Genomic DNA, 16,029 nt, shown 5'->3' on the forward strand with positions numbered 1-16,029 from the left:
TTGTATTGAATTTGAATTTGTTTATCATTTTTGTTTATTTGTAAATCGTTTCTATAACCACACAAGATTAGGCTACTGAGATTTGTTCTAACTCTAAGAAATAAAAAGCCCTTCATTTGTTTTAAATCATATGTGAGGCTATATTGAAATCCCTTTGAAAGGCAGGTTTTGATTAAAGTGTGAAACACAAAATATCTTTTATGACCTAATCCATATTGAATATGCATTTGAAAAGCTGAATCCGGAGTTTGAATGTATTCTTGAAACAAAAAATAACTTTATATGATCAAAGCCTATTAAATTGTTTTAAAGGCTTCATGTGTTTGTTGTTGAGACAGATCATGTGGATTCAGTGCCAGTGATGCAGGGAGATTCTGTCACTCTACACACTGGTGTCACTGACATACAGAGAGATGATCCGATACTGTGGAAGTTTGGAGATCAGATCATCCTCACGGATCGCTTAAACGCCGCTGTTGATGAAAGATGGAGGAACATTGATCTAAATGATCAAACCCGAGAAATCACCATCAGAAACATCAGAATCGATCAGTCTGGAGATTATAAAATGGAGTTCAACAGCATCAGAATGATCTTACACAAGAAATTCAGTGTTACTGTTGGTGGTGAGTACTGTAGCTGCTCTGTTGAATTCTATTATAGTAAAAAATTAAACCAAAATATTTAAGATGCAGAATGAAGCATGCAGGATTTTTTAAAATAAATTGCTTACATGGATTTCCATTTGTTTATCATGTCAAGTCAAGTCACCTTTATTTGTATAGCACTTTTTACAATGCAGATTGTATTGTGCAAATGCATATATATATTAAAATGCTTATTCTTTTTCTATTCAAATGTTTCCAGTATCGTACAATATAAATAATCTTTTTGAGCTGTGACGCGGATAAAGAACAACTTGGCACCTCATAAAACGCATGACCAAAGTCATTTCATGCTTTCTAAGACCTGAACAATTAAAACCTAATACCATACTTCTGTTCAAGAACATCATATGTATACAAAATAAAAACATTAAAACTTAAAAGTTATCCTATACATCACCTCTCCTCACTTCTGCTGGCTGAAACAGCATTAGTGGTTTTATTGTGCAGCATTATTCATACATCACAAGTCATTGAAATCACAAAATAAAATGTAAACAAAATAATTATTAAGAGTAAAATAAAATATGGGATATGAACTACTTTTAGTCAAGTCATCTTTATTTATATAGCGCTTTTCACAATACAGCAGCTTCACAGTGATAATAGAAATATTAATGGACAGAGATTGTTTTGGCTTTACAGCAGCTCTAGGAAAAGTTATTATCGAGCTAAAGTAGGTTTTTGATTGAATCACTTCCGTTGTAAAAATTGTTCATTATTAACTTAGGGGCCGCTTAAATTACACCTTTCCTACTGAAAACAGAAGATTTTTAATGTGTTCTTGCTGTTCATCCTGAACAGTGATAGGAAGATTGTTACAAAGTTTAGGTGCTAAAAAGGAAAAGGATCTACTGTCTGCGGTTGATTTTGATATTCTAGGTATTATCAGCTGGCCTGATTCTGAGATCGCAATAAACGTGAAGGACTATAATGCGTTAAGAGCTCGCTCAGGTATTGGGGAGATAAACCATTTAGTGCTTTGTAAGTAATTAACAAGATTTTAAAATCTATACGATGTTTAACAGGAAGCCAATGCAGTGACGACAGAACTGGGCTAATATGGTCATACTTCCTAGAACTCTAGCTGCTGTGATTTGGACAAGCTGGAGTTTGTTTATTAAGTGAGCAGAACAACCACCCAGTAAAGCGTCACAGTAATCTAGCTAGGCGCGCCGTTGGCACGGGGGACAGGGGGGTCAGGACCCCGCAGTTTTGAAAAGACAGAAATCGACCCCGCACTTTTGATAAGGGCTGCTTCAATCAGTCACAATATATCATCTTTTAGCTTAGGATATTTTCTTTCAAATGAGACCATTTTCATGTTTCTGTGAGCTTTCGTTCGTAAATAATCAACTGTTTTGTCGCAGATGTGAAGAAGAGGAAATGCGCTCTCGAACGGAGAAACACGCCAACTCCAAGCAATCGATCACAGCGTGCTAACGTTTTAGGACAGGTCTATGGTATATAAATCGTGGCCGAACGTTAGAGTTTGTCAATCAAGCCAAACCGTCCATTTAGAAACCGAGAAATTTGACACTTTAAGGTAAGGAGGCTGATCTCTCAGGTTGACGCGTGAGCTGAAGTTTTCGTGAGGATTTGTAGTTTATGGACTGTTTTGATTTCGGTAATTACATCAAGAAAGGTAAAAGCATTGATGGCATCTATAAAAGAGATATCTGAAAGCTAAACGAAAGTTATTGCCTCGACCGGCGACACAGTGGGGAGGACGCACGAGAAGAGACCTGCGCGTTTAATTGGTATGTGTATACTGTAATACTGCATTTACAATGCTTATCAGTGGCATGAACTTTGATCGCGAAAGTGAAAGTGCCCTTTGCGGTCGCATCGCATTCCCATTTCTCTCGATGTGAACCGTGAGCTCCAGTCCATTACAATTTCCATTTCATTACAAAATCTGAATTGTATAATTCAGATTTTGATCTCCATATCCATTTACATATATTATATATATCTTCCAAGGGGTTTTTTCCCTCCTAGGACTTTTTCCCAGTGTTAATACGCTGGGTTTTTCTCCTAGGGGTTTTTTTCCACCCCTGGGAGTCAGCCGACATTGGCTTAATGTAGCACCATCTTGTATATGTTACATATACAGCTTGTACAGCTTATTTTTAACCACTTCTTTTTTTCTGTGCTTCTAATATGTAAAGCTGCTTTGAAACAATTACCAATTGTAGAAAGCGCTATATAAATAAATTTGACTTGACTTGACTTGACAATTTAGGGCCCTGGTATTCTTCATTTCCCGCATTCCGCTCAGTCTCGCGCGTGAGCCTTTCAAAGAAACTCCTTTGCCTATGAGCGCAGAAAGACTCGTTTGGTATGCACACGTGCACTGTCCGTGGTCATAACAATAACAATCTAACACCCCCCCCCCAACCGCAGTTTGGTCCCCCCACTTTGAAAATGTCTCCTGCGCCCCTGAATCTAGCCTTGAGGTCATGAACGCATGAACTAACTGTTCTGCATTTTTCATTGAGAGCATATGTCGTAGTTTAGATATGAGACATTTTTAAGATGGAAGAATGCAGTTTTACAGATGCTAGTAACATGGCCTTCAAATGAAAGATTGGTATCAAAGAGCACACCCAGGTTCCTAGCTGACGACGAAGACTTAACAGAGCAGCCATCAAGTGTTAGACAGTATTCTAGATTATTGCGTGAAGAAGTTTTCGGTCCAAAAATTAGAATCTCTGTTTTTTCTGAATTTAGTAGTAGAAAATTGCTAGTCATGCAATTTTTACTTCAACTATGCATTCCGTTAATTTTGTGAATTGGTAAGTTTCGTCAGGTGAAGAAATATAGAGCTGAGTATCATCAGCGTAACAGTGAAAACTAACGCCATGCTTCCTAATGATATCTCCCAAGGGTAGCATGTACAGAGTAAAAAGCAACGGTCCTAGTACTGAGCCTTGCGGTACTCCATATTTAACTTGTGATTGATATGACCTCTCTTCGTTTACTACTACAAACTGATAACGGTCAGATAAGTATGATTTGAACCACGACAATGCAGTTCCACTAATGCCAACATCATTTTCGAGTCTGTTTAGAAGAATATTGTGATCAATAGTGTCGAATGCAGCACTAAGATCCAGTAACACTAATAGAGAGATACAACCACGATCTGATGATAAGAGCAAATCATTAGTAACTCTGACGAGAGCAGTCTCAGTACTATGGTACGGTCTAAATCCTGACTGGAAATCCTCACAGATACTATTTTCTTTCTAAAAAGGAACATAGTTGTGATGAAACTGCCTTTTCTAGTATTTTTGACAGAAAAGTGAGATTTGAGATCGGCATGTAATTGTCTAATTTTCTAGGATCAAGTTGTGTTTTTTTTTAACAAGAGGTTTAATAACAGCCAGCTTAAACGTTTTTGGTACGTATCCTAGTGATAAAGATGAATTAACAATATTAAGAAGGGGATCTATGACTTCTGGAAGCATCTCTTTCAATAGCTTAGTCAGTATAGAGTCTAACATACATGTTGTTGATTTTGATGATTTAACAAGTTTAGACAATTCTTCCTCTCCTAAAGCAGAAAATGAAATGAATTTTTCCTCAGGGACACTACAATGCACTGTCTGACGCAATACTATCATAGACGGTTGCATGGTTATAATTTTCTCTCTAATATTATCAATCTTGCAAGTAAAGAAGTTCATAAAGTCATTACTGATAATGATATGATTACAGATCATAGCCTAGATGTGCTGTGTTTGACAGAAGCCTGGCTAAAATCTGACGATTACGTTACTTTAAATGAGTCAAGCCCTCAAGGTTACTGTTATAAACACGAGCCACGTCTAAAAGGCAAAGGGGGAGGTGTTGCTGTAATTTATAGTAATATCTTCAGTATTACTCAAAAGTCTTTCAAATATAATTCCTTCAAAGTAATTGTGCTTTATTTAACATTATCTAGTGTACGTAATGATAATGGTTAATGGTAACTAAGTGCTTCTGGTCACAAACCTAATTACACTCAAGAAAGTGAGATGATCCTACATGTTGTGGTAGTTCCTAAAATTAATGTTACTTAAGTGTAATCTGTGTTTGTTCTCCAGGTGTGTTTAGTGATGAGAATGACGGAGTGAAGACGATGTCAGAGAAGACAGGAACTGATGTCCTTCTACACACTCACGTGACTGAAATAGAAAAAGATGATCCGATAGAGTGGACATTTGGACCTCAAAACATTTCCATAGCAAAAACTGATGGAAAGAGGAAAATAATCTCATATAACTACAATGATGAGAGATTCAAAAGACTGGTTCTACACATTGACAGTGGAGATCTCACCATAAAAAATGCCAACAGTGAACACTCAGGACTTTATCAGATAAAGATCATGAACAACACATACACCATACAGAAGAGATTCAGTCTTACAGTCAGTGGTGAGTAACTCAATGTGCTTTATGAACAATTTAGATATTGTGATGTCAGGACATATTTGTTTTTGTTTTAAGACCCCCTTTACACCAAGAATGATAACTATATTATCATCCACACCAACAGACGATAACATTCGGTTTATTCAAAGTGTTTCACTTGTGAAGGATTGTGAATCAGATAATTACTGTTACTGAAACAAGATTATTCCTGTTTAAAGCACATTTGGGTTATATAGTGCTGATGTTTGTAGTGTTTGTTATAGATCAGACACATTCACATTAGTGACTGTCTTTATCATTTCAGATTCAGGTTCCTCAGCTGCTGTATCAGGCATATGTGGGGTCAGTTTTGGTCTGCTGGTTTGGGCTGTAGCTGTTTTGTTACTGCAAGAAGTATAAGCAACCAAACATGTGAGTATTACACTACAAGTGTTTGAAAACAATTCCCTTATCATGAACACAAATTTGTGAAAACAGTGACGTCGTGTGTATTATGTGTTTCTTTACAAAATGACATCGCAAATTACTAATACAGTATTTTTAGATATTTTCATGGATTTGTTTGAACTGGCATTATTATCAACACTTTTTTCATTTTTAACCAGGTGTTTTTACTGTGAATCTTTCTGTGTTTTTGTCACAGGTTTCAGTGAAGATAAAGTGAATCAAACTCAGGATCAGGATGAATAATGAGGAGAATCACCTCCAACAGAACATAATCATAATCTGTGACAATGTAAACGCAGGCTTTGCAAGGCATACCGATCAGTATAGAGGCTATATGCAACAATTTTCTTGTATTAATCGCTTTTTTATTGCCAATACGTGAACATCTTGTAATGAAGCTTAAAAAATGAGACCTTCCCTAACTTAGGTTGTCTATAGCTTGTAGCTTCACCAGGAAAATCCAAAGGATGTGAGGTTTACACACACTCCAGAAAGCCTCTCTTCCATTCAATGACGCTTGAAATGAATGCATACAATGTTCTGGATAATGCTTAAAGAGGCATTCTGTACTGTAATGTCAATGTGTCATGCAAAGAAGATCATGATTTCATTCAAACTATAGTCTCACGGTCTTTTTACTTCTAAGCAAAAGATGAAAAAGAACGTCACTGTGAGTATATCAGTGCATTGAATCACATTCAGTCTCTTGTTCATTATGTGTTCATGAGTGTGAGCTCGAGCAGTTCACTTAATGACCACTATGTTTATATATAGGCTGTTTTTGACATAAATCACACTTCAGGTATTTTTTTGCCTCATGCTTGACTTGAACAAAAGGGAAGATTTTCTTCACAGGTATTTGTAAAGCTCATATATCATAAGTAATGTTTGTTTTTTCTTCTTAGTGTAATAATTTTAAGCATTATTTGCATTGGGATTTAAATTGTGACTGATCTTAAAGCTGCAGTGTAATTTCTGTTCCGTTAATGTGTGCTCATACATGTGCAAATTGACAATAAAGCAAATGGCTAAAACTGGACAAAACTAAGAGTATTATATTGTGTCAGAGTGGATTGTAAGTCACTGAAATTGCGTAAAGAAGGATTAGTCAGGATATTTACATGTCTGTCAGTAGGATCTCTCGCAAAACTTTACTATCGCTCACAAATTATTTCGTATTCCCCCGAGGAACTTTGCTTTCACTCGGAATGAACCCAAAAGTTTTGTGAGTGAATGCAAAGTTTTTCAGGTGAACTAATGCAAAAGCATTGAAATATATGGAGGCCATAAATGGACATGGTGAAAGAAAAAAATATGAGATGGGAGGAAAAATCAATGCTTTTGCGAAACTTTGCATTCACTTGCAGAGCGTTTGTGTTCTTTTCGAGATTTTAGGTGAACAAAATATTTTGTGAGGCAATGCAGAAGTTTTGCGAGTGAACACAAAGATTCTTGTTTCACTTTTCCCTGGAGAAACGGGGCAACACACACATTTTTCAAGCGAACACAAGTATCTCGGGGAATGCAAGCAAACTCAAGAGCATTATATTGACACTTCCTTTCCTCCCATTTCATATTTTTCCTGCAACATATCCTTTAAGGGGATTACGAAAATGCTACATGTAGTTAACTACTCCCCAACACTGCCCTTATTTCCTTTGTAGGTCAGCATGTGTGTGAAAGCCTAAATCTGTTTGTATACTGTGAGGCCACTGTAGATAATATACAGTTGCAATCAAAATTACTCAACCCCTAAATTGCAAATTGTATGATAACAGTTCAATTTGTTGAATAAAGTGATTATTTTTGTTTTGTTTTTGTGCACAATAAGTATTTTCGTCATAATATTAAGGTAGAACCAATGAACTGTTTTAATCATGTTTTTAACTACCCTTATGGACGTCAAAAGGTGCAATGACATTGCTGTCTATGTGTGGATCAGATACCCTTGGATTTCATCAAAAATATCTTAATTTGTGTTCTGAAGATGAACGAAGGTCTTCCGGGTGTGGAACGACATGAGGGAGAGTAATTAATTAGAGAAATTTTGGGTGAACTAACCCTTTCAGCTTCCTCACAGACAGCATGATGTTTTCTTGAGTTTTTTTTTTATTATTACTTTACCGTATTTCTAACATGCAGTCAAACATTACACTAGCCAGTTCAGATACTTCATCACCCCCTGTACTCTAATTCACTCTGGCGTCTGAGAGGCAGCTTTCTGTGTGCGCACAGAAATCTGAATTTAAAGAAACAATCCACTATTTTGAAAATAGGCTCATTTTCCAACTCCCCTAGAGTTAATCAGTTGAGTTTTACCGTTTTCGAATCCATTCAGCCGATCTCCGGGTCTGGCGGTGCCACTTTTAGCATAACTTAATATCATTGCTCTGCTGCACTCATGATACGGCAGCAAAGCTCCTTGATTATTACGCTGGAATGAGAGTAGCCTATAGTTCCCAGCCATATCGGCCTAGAAAATCACAACTCTTCATTTTCAACTACAGAAGAGTCAAGTTTTAAATAGGAAAAATATTGAAACTCTTTGGTCATTTTTGAGTGAGATGCTAACGGTCTAATTGGACTCAATGAACTATGCTAAGCTATGCTAAAAGTGGCACTGCCAGACCCAGAGATCGGCTGAATGGATTCGAAAACGGTAAAACTCAACTGTTTAACTCTAGAGGAGTTGGAAAATGAGCCTATTTTCAAAAAAAGTGGAGTGTTCCTTTAATTGATTCTCTTTTGTGTTTGTGTTTGTTATTCAAATCTATTTTTTATTTAGTTGTCGTATCATTTTTGTCATTGAAAAAATGTAATTGACGAAAATTATGACTATTATTCATCACCTAAATGAACACTGCTTCATATTGAATCTTTGGCTGTAAAAACACAATTTCCATTTCAAGCTTTCATCAGAAATTAAAAGTTTAGACCTCAATATGCTTCTGCATGGTGAGTTTTTGAAGGCTGTGAAATGGTGTTTTAGGCAAACAAAGCAAAAAATACTCAAGTACAGATACTCAAAAAGTGTACTCAAGTACAGTACTCAAGTAAATATACTTCATTACTGTCCACCTCTGGCTGTAACACTGAAGTGTGGGACAGAGCCATTTTTCTTTTCATTTCTCTATCCTCCTTATTATGTACTTCAAGGGACAACTATACATAAAAAATGTGGTAAAACATGCATCATATAATACTTGTTACAGCTAGGATGTAAGTATACACACGACAAGGAAGATAAAGGGTAGAACAGTCTTTAATAAATCTACAGGCAAGTAAATTGGCAAACACGAGACACAACCATACAATGAACGATACCAGACAATGATGAACTGAAAACACAAGACTTAAATACACAGAAAAACGAGGTGGTTAATGGAAAACAGCTGATAGTGATTATGAAGGTGATCAGTAACTATGGTGACAGATTAGTGGCGGGAAATGGTGCAAAACAGGTCAATTCTAGTCAGAATATGAGTCTGATACTGCTCCATTGGGCTTTGATTATGGGGGCGTATTTCAACCGATCCAGGAAAGACCTCAATTGGATAGACCTACAACCAATCAGAGCTACAGAGTAAGTGACGTATGTTGAGCAACGCATAGTTGTCAACAGAACTCTTCTTAGCGACCATCGGGGCCAGCTGATAAATCAAACTTTTGCCGAATCCCGTAGGAAGGACGGCAAAGACATCTTTCCCATCGACAAATGCCTTGATCACAGTCCTCTGTTCCTCTTTTAAAATTAATGCGCTGTCGATATCTTCTATAACGGACGCGATGGCGGAATCTACACATCTCAGTTCTTCAACAGCCATCATTGTTGTAAACTAATTGACCTTTCGCAAAGACTCGCCCCCCTTAGTTACTGTTGCTTTGTCCGACAAGCCGTGGCGCTGTCACGCCACACAGAGTGGAAAATACATTGCGGAGCAAAGAGGAAACTGACAACACATCGACAGACGAGACAGAGCAGGTTACTTATGATATTAAACAAAGTCCCAGCTTTCAAACTGTGTAGTTATTAAAAAAATTAAAACAATAAAAACCGTTTTGTGGCTCTTTAATGTGTTGTGACCATGATCGTGACAGATTGCTGTAGCGCCTCAGCTCAAGAGGCTCGTGAACCGATCATCTCTTCCTACTAGTCCATTTATAGCATCAAATAAACATGAATGAACATGAGAATGAATGTTGTTTCAAACGCGGAAAGACGTCAATATGCACAATTTTTCAAGTTTAACTCCACCGATGTTAATCTTCTAACTCCTGACTGCTTTGTCGGACAAAATAGCGGATGCGGCGTTCTGATTGGTTAGATCGCTTGTCAATCAAACTCCCCAAGCGCTCTTTGATGACGTGCCTGATTACGTTTCTGGTGATAATAGGCTTGTTTGAGATGAGCAAATTCTGCTCAGAACCGATCACCGGTGATCACCGCGAGATGCATGCCGGTTAGAAATGTGTCCGAGGTAGGGATGGGCGATACCACATTTTTTTCATGCGATACGATACCGATACTTTTTGTTACAATTTTAACGATACCGATACCGATACTGCTTATAATTTTAATTGTGTAATTTTTAAACTGGCAGTTTTTTTTTTCTTATTCTTCAAAATTCTATTGTACTATCTCTATATACAAAAAATACTGATTAAATAACATAACAAATCTTAATAAACTAAAATACCAACAAAATAAACTGTGCATACTTTTACTTCTTTCTTAATTTTAAACAGACCATGTTTTCTTCATCTTCAACTTTCTACATTTTGTAGCTGATGTATATATATTTGCATGGTTTTTGTTTTTCATTTAACTGCACACAAACACACACACACAGTATACATATAAACATACTGGTATTCCTACCATTAAGGGGACATTCCATACATGTATGATTTTTATACTGTACAAATATATTCTTCTAAACCTACCCATCATTGAAAACACTGTAACATTTTCAAAATACATATTATTGATTATGATTGTGGTAACGTTTTGTCCCCCATAACGTAAGGAATACCAGGACACCCCACACAAATAGCCTACGCACTTTATATTTGTTCTTCTTATTCGTCTAATGGTTACGACAGAGACAGTGAGTTATAATAAGTTAACTAATGACTGTGCTCTTTGTACCTGGATGGGTTTGCCTCCCTGAAAATTCAGAAATTATTATTTCAAAAGTGACGTTCCGTGGGCCGCCTTGCTCTGATGTCATGCCGACGTGTGTCAAAAACCTCTCGCGAGGGCGAGGCGGCCTCATCGGATTCTGCAGTCGAGCGCAGTTGCTCTCCACCGACTGCGCTGACCAAAAGCACGATGGGAAACGACTTGCTGACGACACAGCTTAAAGCTTATTGGTTTAAACAACCGTGATGTATTGATCTCTTTTAAAATGTCTGATTTTAAAACTCTAATAGAGCTTGGCAAACTACGTCACTGCGCATTGCATTCTGGGTAGTCGCCGCCATGTTTTATGTCACGCTCAGGAGCGTACAATGACAACAAATACAAATCACCAGATGAGAAAACGACTATTTACGTTAATTTTTTTTTTTTGAGAGCTGCTTGCACTTGCTTAGAATAAATGGACTAATATATGAATCTCTTGTGTTGATTCGATCGCCCAGTCGTGTGGCCAGGACATGATATACACACACATAGAAATCACACTGACGCCTTCTATCGGACCACACACAGGACCAAAGTGATTTCTCTATTGCAGTTTTTAATAACTAAACGGCACCGATATATTTGCCAGATAAAATAATAAACACAATAGATTGATCTCAGCCAGCATATGATATTTATATGATGATAGCCCTGATTTCTTCATGTTAAGCATTAAGGGATAACATAGAGCACGACCTTCTGTAATGCAGCTCTGAAATTAATTATATTGTGGAGTCGCTACACCAAGTAAGTTTTACTGGACCTAAATGGAATAAATACATAATTTCTTACCAAGACAAGCTGAACAATGAATCAGAGGTGTTGCTTTATGAACACGGAGAGTGATCGCAACGAGCTATATCACAAATGACAGTTCTAAACGTGTTTTCGTACATTATTAATGGCGTGAGCACTTACATATTCAAGTGGATCAGAAGTTATTAATCTGTAATAAATACAAATGACAAAGCCACATTTTGTTCAAGTTTATTTTCATTGAGTTTCACTTTCACCATTGTGTCGTTTCTAAGCTGGAAGGCAGATGAGGGACATTCTAACGCATAATGTGAAAATGCATAACGTGGCTTAATTTACTAAAACAGTGTTATTAACAAACTAAACTTAGTATGCTTTATTAGTTTGGTGTTTACTATGTACAGAAAAGCAGATAAGCCCAGAATATGAACGCAACACATTTAACACATACGCATTTTCCTCCCATAAAGAAAACGCTTAATGGACAGTGACTTAACGTGTAATAAGACGCATTTTGTTCATATTCTGGGCTCATCTGCTTTGCTGTACATAGTTTCTATGGGAGGAAAGCGTTTAACGTGAAATTGACAATCTGAAATCTGAGCTATTAGTATGACGTTTACTTACATTACGCCACATTAAGCGTTTTAGAATGTCCCGAAAATGGGACAAAATGGCGCTTCATTTCACATCCGTTTTCCACGCTGGTCAGTATATGCAGATAGTTCATAACACAGCCAGCGTTCGCCATTCTAATATGTTTTTAACTGTATAATATAAATTTTAACATCTTCCTCCACTATTTCCCAGTCTCTACTGTACTGACGGTGACCTAAAGTCCCAGAATGCAATGCGTCGCTGACGTAACGTTCCCAGACTCTATACAATTATTTTATGTGTATAAATTATGTGTGAATATTCCTAAAGTCTCTGACACTGCGATCTCTCTATGGGTTATGTGATTGTTGTCAGATTTATAAAAATATATAAAAACATGTCTATAATTAAAGTAAAAATGAGTGATACACACATCTTTTGAATGGAAATAAATAAGTACTTTGGGTGTATTGTTCATTATGTTTATTTTCATATAAAAGCAACAGAACTAAAATTACATCCAGTTTATCAGCAAAAAAGCGCGAGTGTGAATCCCGCGATATCCGCCTTTGATCTCGTAGGTGTCTGTCCACTACGAGAACAGAGAACTGTCCGACTTGCCTGCACTTTTTTCACTCCTCCCCTCACTGCAGCCGCCTACTCTCGGCTGAACTTCAGGCGAGGCTAGGCGCATCTCAAACAAGCCTAATCTGTCAATCATCGCCCTGACAATGTGATTGGTCCGAACAGTTTCTGTTCGGGCATAATTACTCCTCTACGGATCGAGTCCAGACCGAACTCCCCGACCTCAAAATGTTGTGGGCGGGGCTAAGTTCGGCTGGCATCCAGGCTAGCAAAACAGGGTGAACTGGTAACAATACTAACATCATCCTCAATTATTAAATGTATATGTTCAGACTGTACAGTGTATTATCTTACCGCTTTTTGTGCATTTCGCTTGTGGAACGGTGAATTAACATAAGTTATCTGGGTCTGGACTGTTTCGATATCTTGATCTGTATTTATGCAGATGCAGAAGATCACGACTGCGACCACAATCAACAGAGATCCAGCAGCAGCAGCAGAGATCAGCACTGTGTGCACACTGGGTATCGACACTTCTGTAAGTGTAAAAATAAATAAGGATCCATCAGCAGAAAACATCAGCACTATCAGAGATATAAAGCCTGGAGGATGAGAAGCTAATAATCCATTCAATCAATTTAAAGTAAAAAAGAAGTAAATAATAATTAAAAAACTATGTTTGGGACAAAGAACAGACAGAAGAGCATCGATGCAGACTTGTGGTTTAATAGCAGGAGGCCATATTAGGGTAAATAATTCTGCAGACTATTAACTAACATTACAATGAACATTAGTAGTAGTTTTTTAATTTACATTTATTGGTGTAACAATAAGAACGTGAAGAGATTGGACAAAAATACACTGTTATTCTGCACTCACCATTAACAGTGACATTGAATTTCTTCTTGAACGTCTCCTTGTTCTGAATGATTAGTTGATAAAGTCCAGAGTCTGAGATTCTCATGTTGTTGATGGTCAGAGATCCAGTCTGATTGTCCATCTTCAGTCTGTCTCTGAATCTCTCATCCTCATATTCAGGTTTGTTCCCAATCGATATCTTGATTCTAGCGATACGCTCGTCTCCAAACCTCCACTCCATCCTGTTATATGTCTGTGCTCCAGTAAAATCACTATGTAGAGTTACAGAATCTCCCTTCTTCACTGAAACTTCAGCTGTTTCATCACAAAACACACCTGGAGAACAAAAGCAACAATTACTCAGAGAAGGATGAAGGCTCTTAACGTAATGTTGTTTAAGCACAGCTGTTTGTTTGTTGTTTAATTAAAGCATCGCAGCATTTTGACTGAAATCAAAGTAATTAAGCATTTGAAATGGGATCTTATTGGACTATAGAAAGACCCAGCTGAAATGACAGCATTCAGACAGAATTTGCAATACTGAGCTAAACTAAGCCTGCCATGATCTTTAGCTCATAGTTAAGGAACATGAAGATGAGCAATTTACTGATGCCAATAAACTGCTGAATCTGTCTATTATGTGCCCAAACACTAATCAAAGATTCAAACTAGATCTCAGAGTCTGGAAATGAATCAATCTAGAAACACTTACCAACAAGATGCCACAATAACAAACAGAGCAGAAGAAACATCAGTTTTCAGTTGATCAGCTCACAGTATATTAACACAGAAGGTCTAAACAAGCCACAATGGACATGTGGTATAATGCGGACACCTCTTGCTGCCTCCACCTCTTCCTCTTCCAGATTGTGTTTGTCTGAAAGAAGAGAGTCATTTACACCTATGGCTTGAGGGTGAGTAAATCATGGGGTAATTTTCCTTTGAATGTGAACTAATCCTTTAAGGCAAGTGAAACTGTATGATTTTGGGCTGTCCTAGAAGAAAGATGACCACTGTGAAACAATTATGGTGATTTATTTTCTCTACCCATGACCGGATCCACGTTCTCATTCTCTCACCTCTGCCTCTTTTTTTTTTCTTCAGCGCACACAAGTGTCAAAGTGTGATTCATCATGCTTTGAGTGTGTATGTGTGTGTATGTCTGTGTGTGTATATATATAATGTTTTTTCACAGGTAAATCAATAACAATTACAACTGTAATGATATTTCAAGTGCAATTTATGAGATTTTTTTCTTTCTTTGTAAAAGTCATAAAGTTTATCATACTGATTTCAAACTGAAGGATTCATTAGTTTGAATAAACATTGAACCAAACACAATAATAACATTCAATATACTTATTATTGACAAAACATCCCATGTTTCGGTCGTGACTGCACATTTCCAGTAGTTGTAAAAAGTTGTAAAAATTATGTCAATATTATTTTCACAATTTGAAATTTAGGTGTTAGGGTTCAGGACAGACTCCTCCCAACTGAAAGTACACAATAAATAATGATTTTATACACACACACTACCGTTCAAAAGTTTGGGATCGGTAATATTTTTAAAAGAAGTTTTGTCTGCTCACCAAGATTGCATTTCTTTAATTAAAAATACAGTAAAAACAGTAATATTGTGAAATATTATTACAATTTAAAATAACAGTTTTCTATTGGAATATAATATAAAATTTATTCCTGTGTTGGAAAAGCTGAATTTTCAGCATCATTACTCCAGTCTTCAGTGTCACATGATCCTTCAGAAATCATTCTGATATGATGATTTGCTGCTCAATAAACATTTATGATTATTTTCAATGTTGAAAACAGTTGTGTACTTTTTTTTTTCAGGATTCCTTGATGAATAGAAAGTTCAAAAGAACAGCGTTTATCTGAAATACAAAGCTTCTGTAGCATTATACACTACCGTTCAAAGGTTTGGGGTCAGTAAGAATTTTTATTTTTATTTGTTTGAAAAGAAATTAAAGAAATGAATACTTTTATTCAGCAAGGATGCATTAAATCAATCAAAAGTGGCAGTAAAGACATTTATAATGTTACAAAAGATTATATTTCAAATAAATGCTGTTGGTTTGAACTTTCTATTCATCAAAGAATCCTGAAAAAAAAAAAATATTGTACACAAATATTTTGTACATCTGTGCACAATAAATGTTTCTCATATTACAATGATTTCTGAAGGATCATGTGACACTGAAGACTGGAGTAATGATGCTGAAAATTCAGCTTTGATCACAGGAATAAATTACACTTTACTATATATTCACATAGAAAACCAATATTTTAAATTGTAATAATATTTCACAATATTACTGATTTTACTGTATTTTTAATTAAATAAATGCAGCCTTGGTGAGCAGACGAAACTTCTTTATAAAACATTAAAAATGTTACAGATCCCAAACCTTTGAACGGTAGTGTGTATATATATATATATATATATATAAAGCTTATGGATATTTTAAATATTATTGTGAGGTTCAATAGATAA

At 36.4% G+C, this 16,029-nt stretch overlaps 1 protein-coding gene across 1 annotated transcript in view; it reads left to right on the forward strand.

Annotated features, from left to right (window-relative positions):
- Window positions 1–6,572, forward strand: part of LOC125273070 — an 11,316-nt gene extending 4,744 nt beyond the window's left edge. The window contains exons 3-6 of the mRNA XM_048198334.1: window positions 339–626; window positions 4,757–5,089; window positions 5,391–5,497; window positions 5,730–6,572. Of these exons, the coding sequence (XP_048054291.1) occupies window positions 339–626; window positions 4,757–5,089; window positions 5,391–5,485 (716 nt within the window). The 3' untranslated portion in view covers window positions 5,486–5,497; window positions 5,730–6,572. The remainder of the gene's footprint in view (window positions 1–338; window positions 627–4,756; window positions 5,090–5,390; window positions 5,498–5,729) is intronic.
- The last annotated feature ends 9,457 nt before the right edge of the window (window positions 6,573–16,029 follow it).

Source organism: Megalobrama amblycephala, linkage group LG7 (assembly GCF_018812025.1).
Source record: "Megalobrama amblycephala isolate DHTTF-2021 linkage group LG7, ASM1881202v1, whole genome shotgun sequence".
Lineage (NCBI taxonomy): Eukaryota > Metazoa > Chordata > Actinopteri > Cypriniformes > Xenocyprididae > Megalobrama > Megalobrama amblycephala.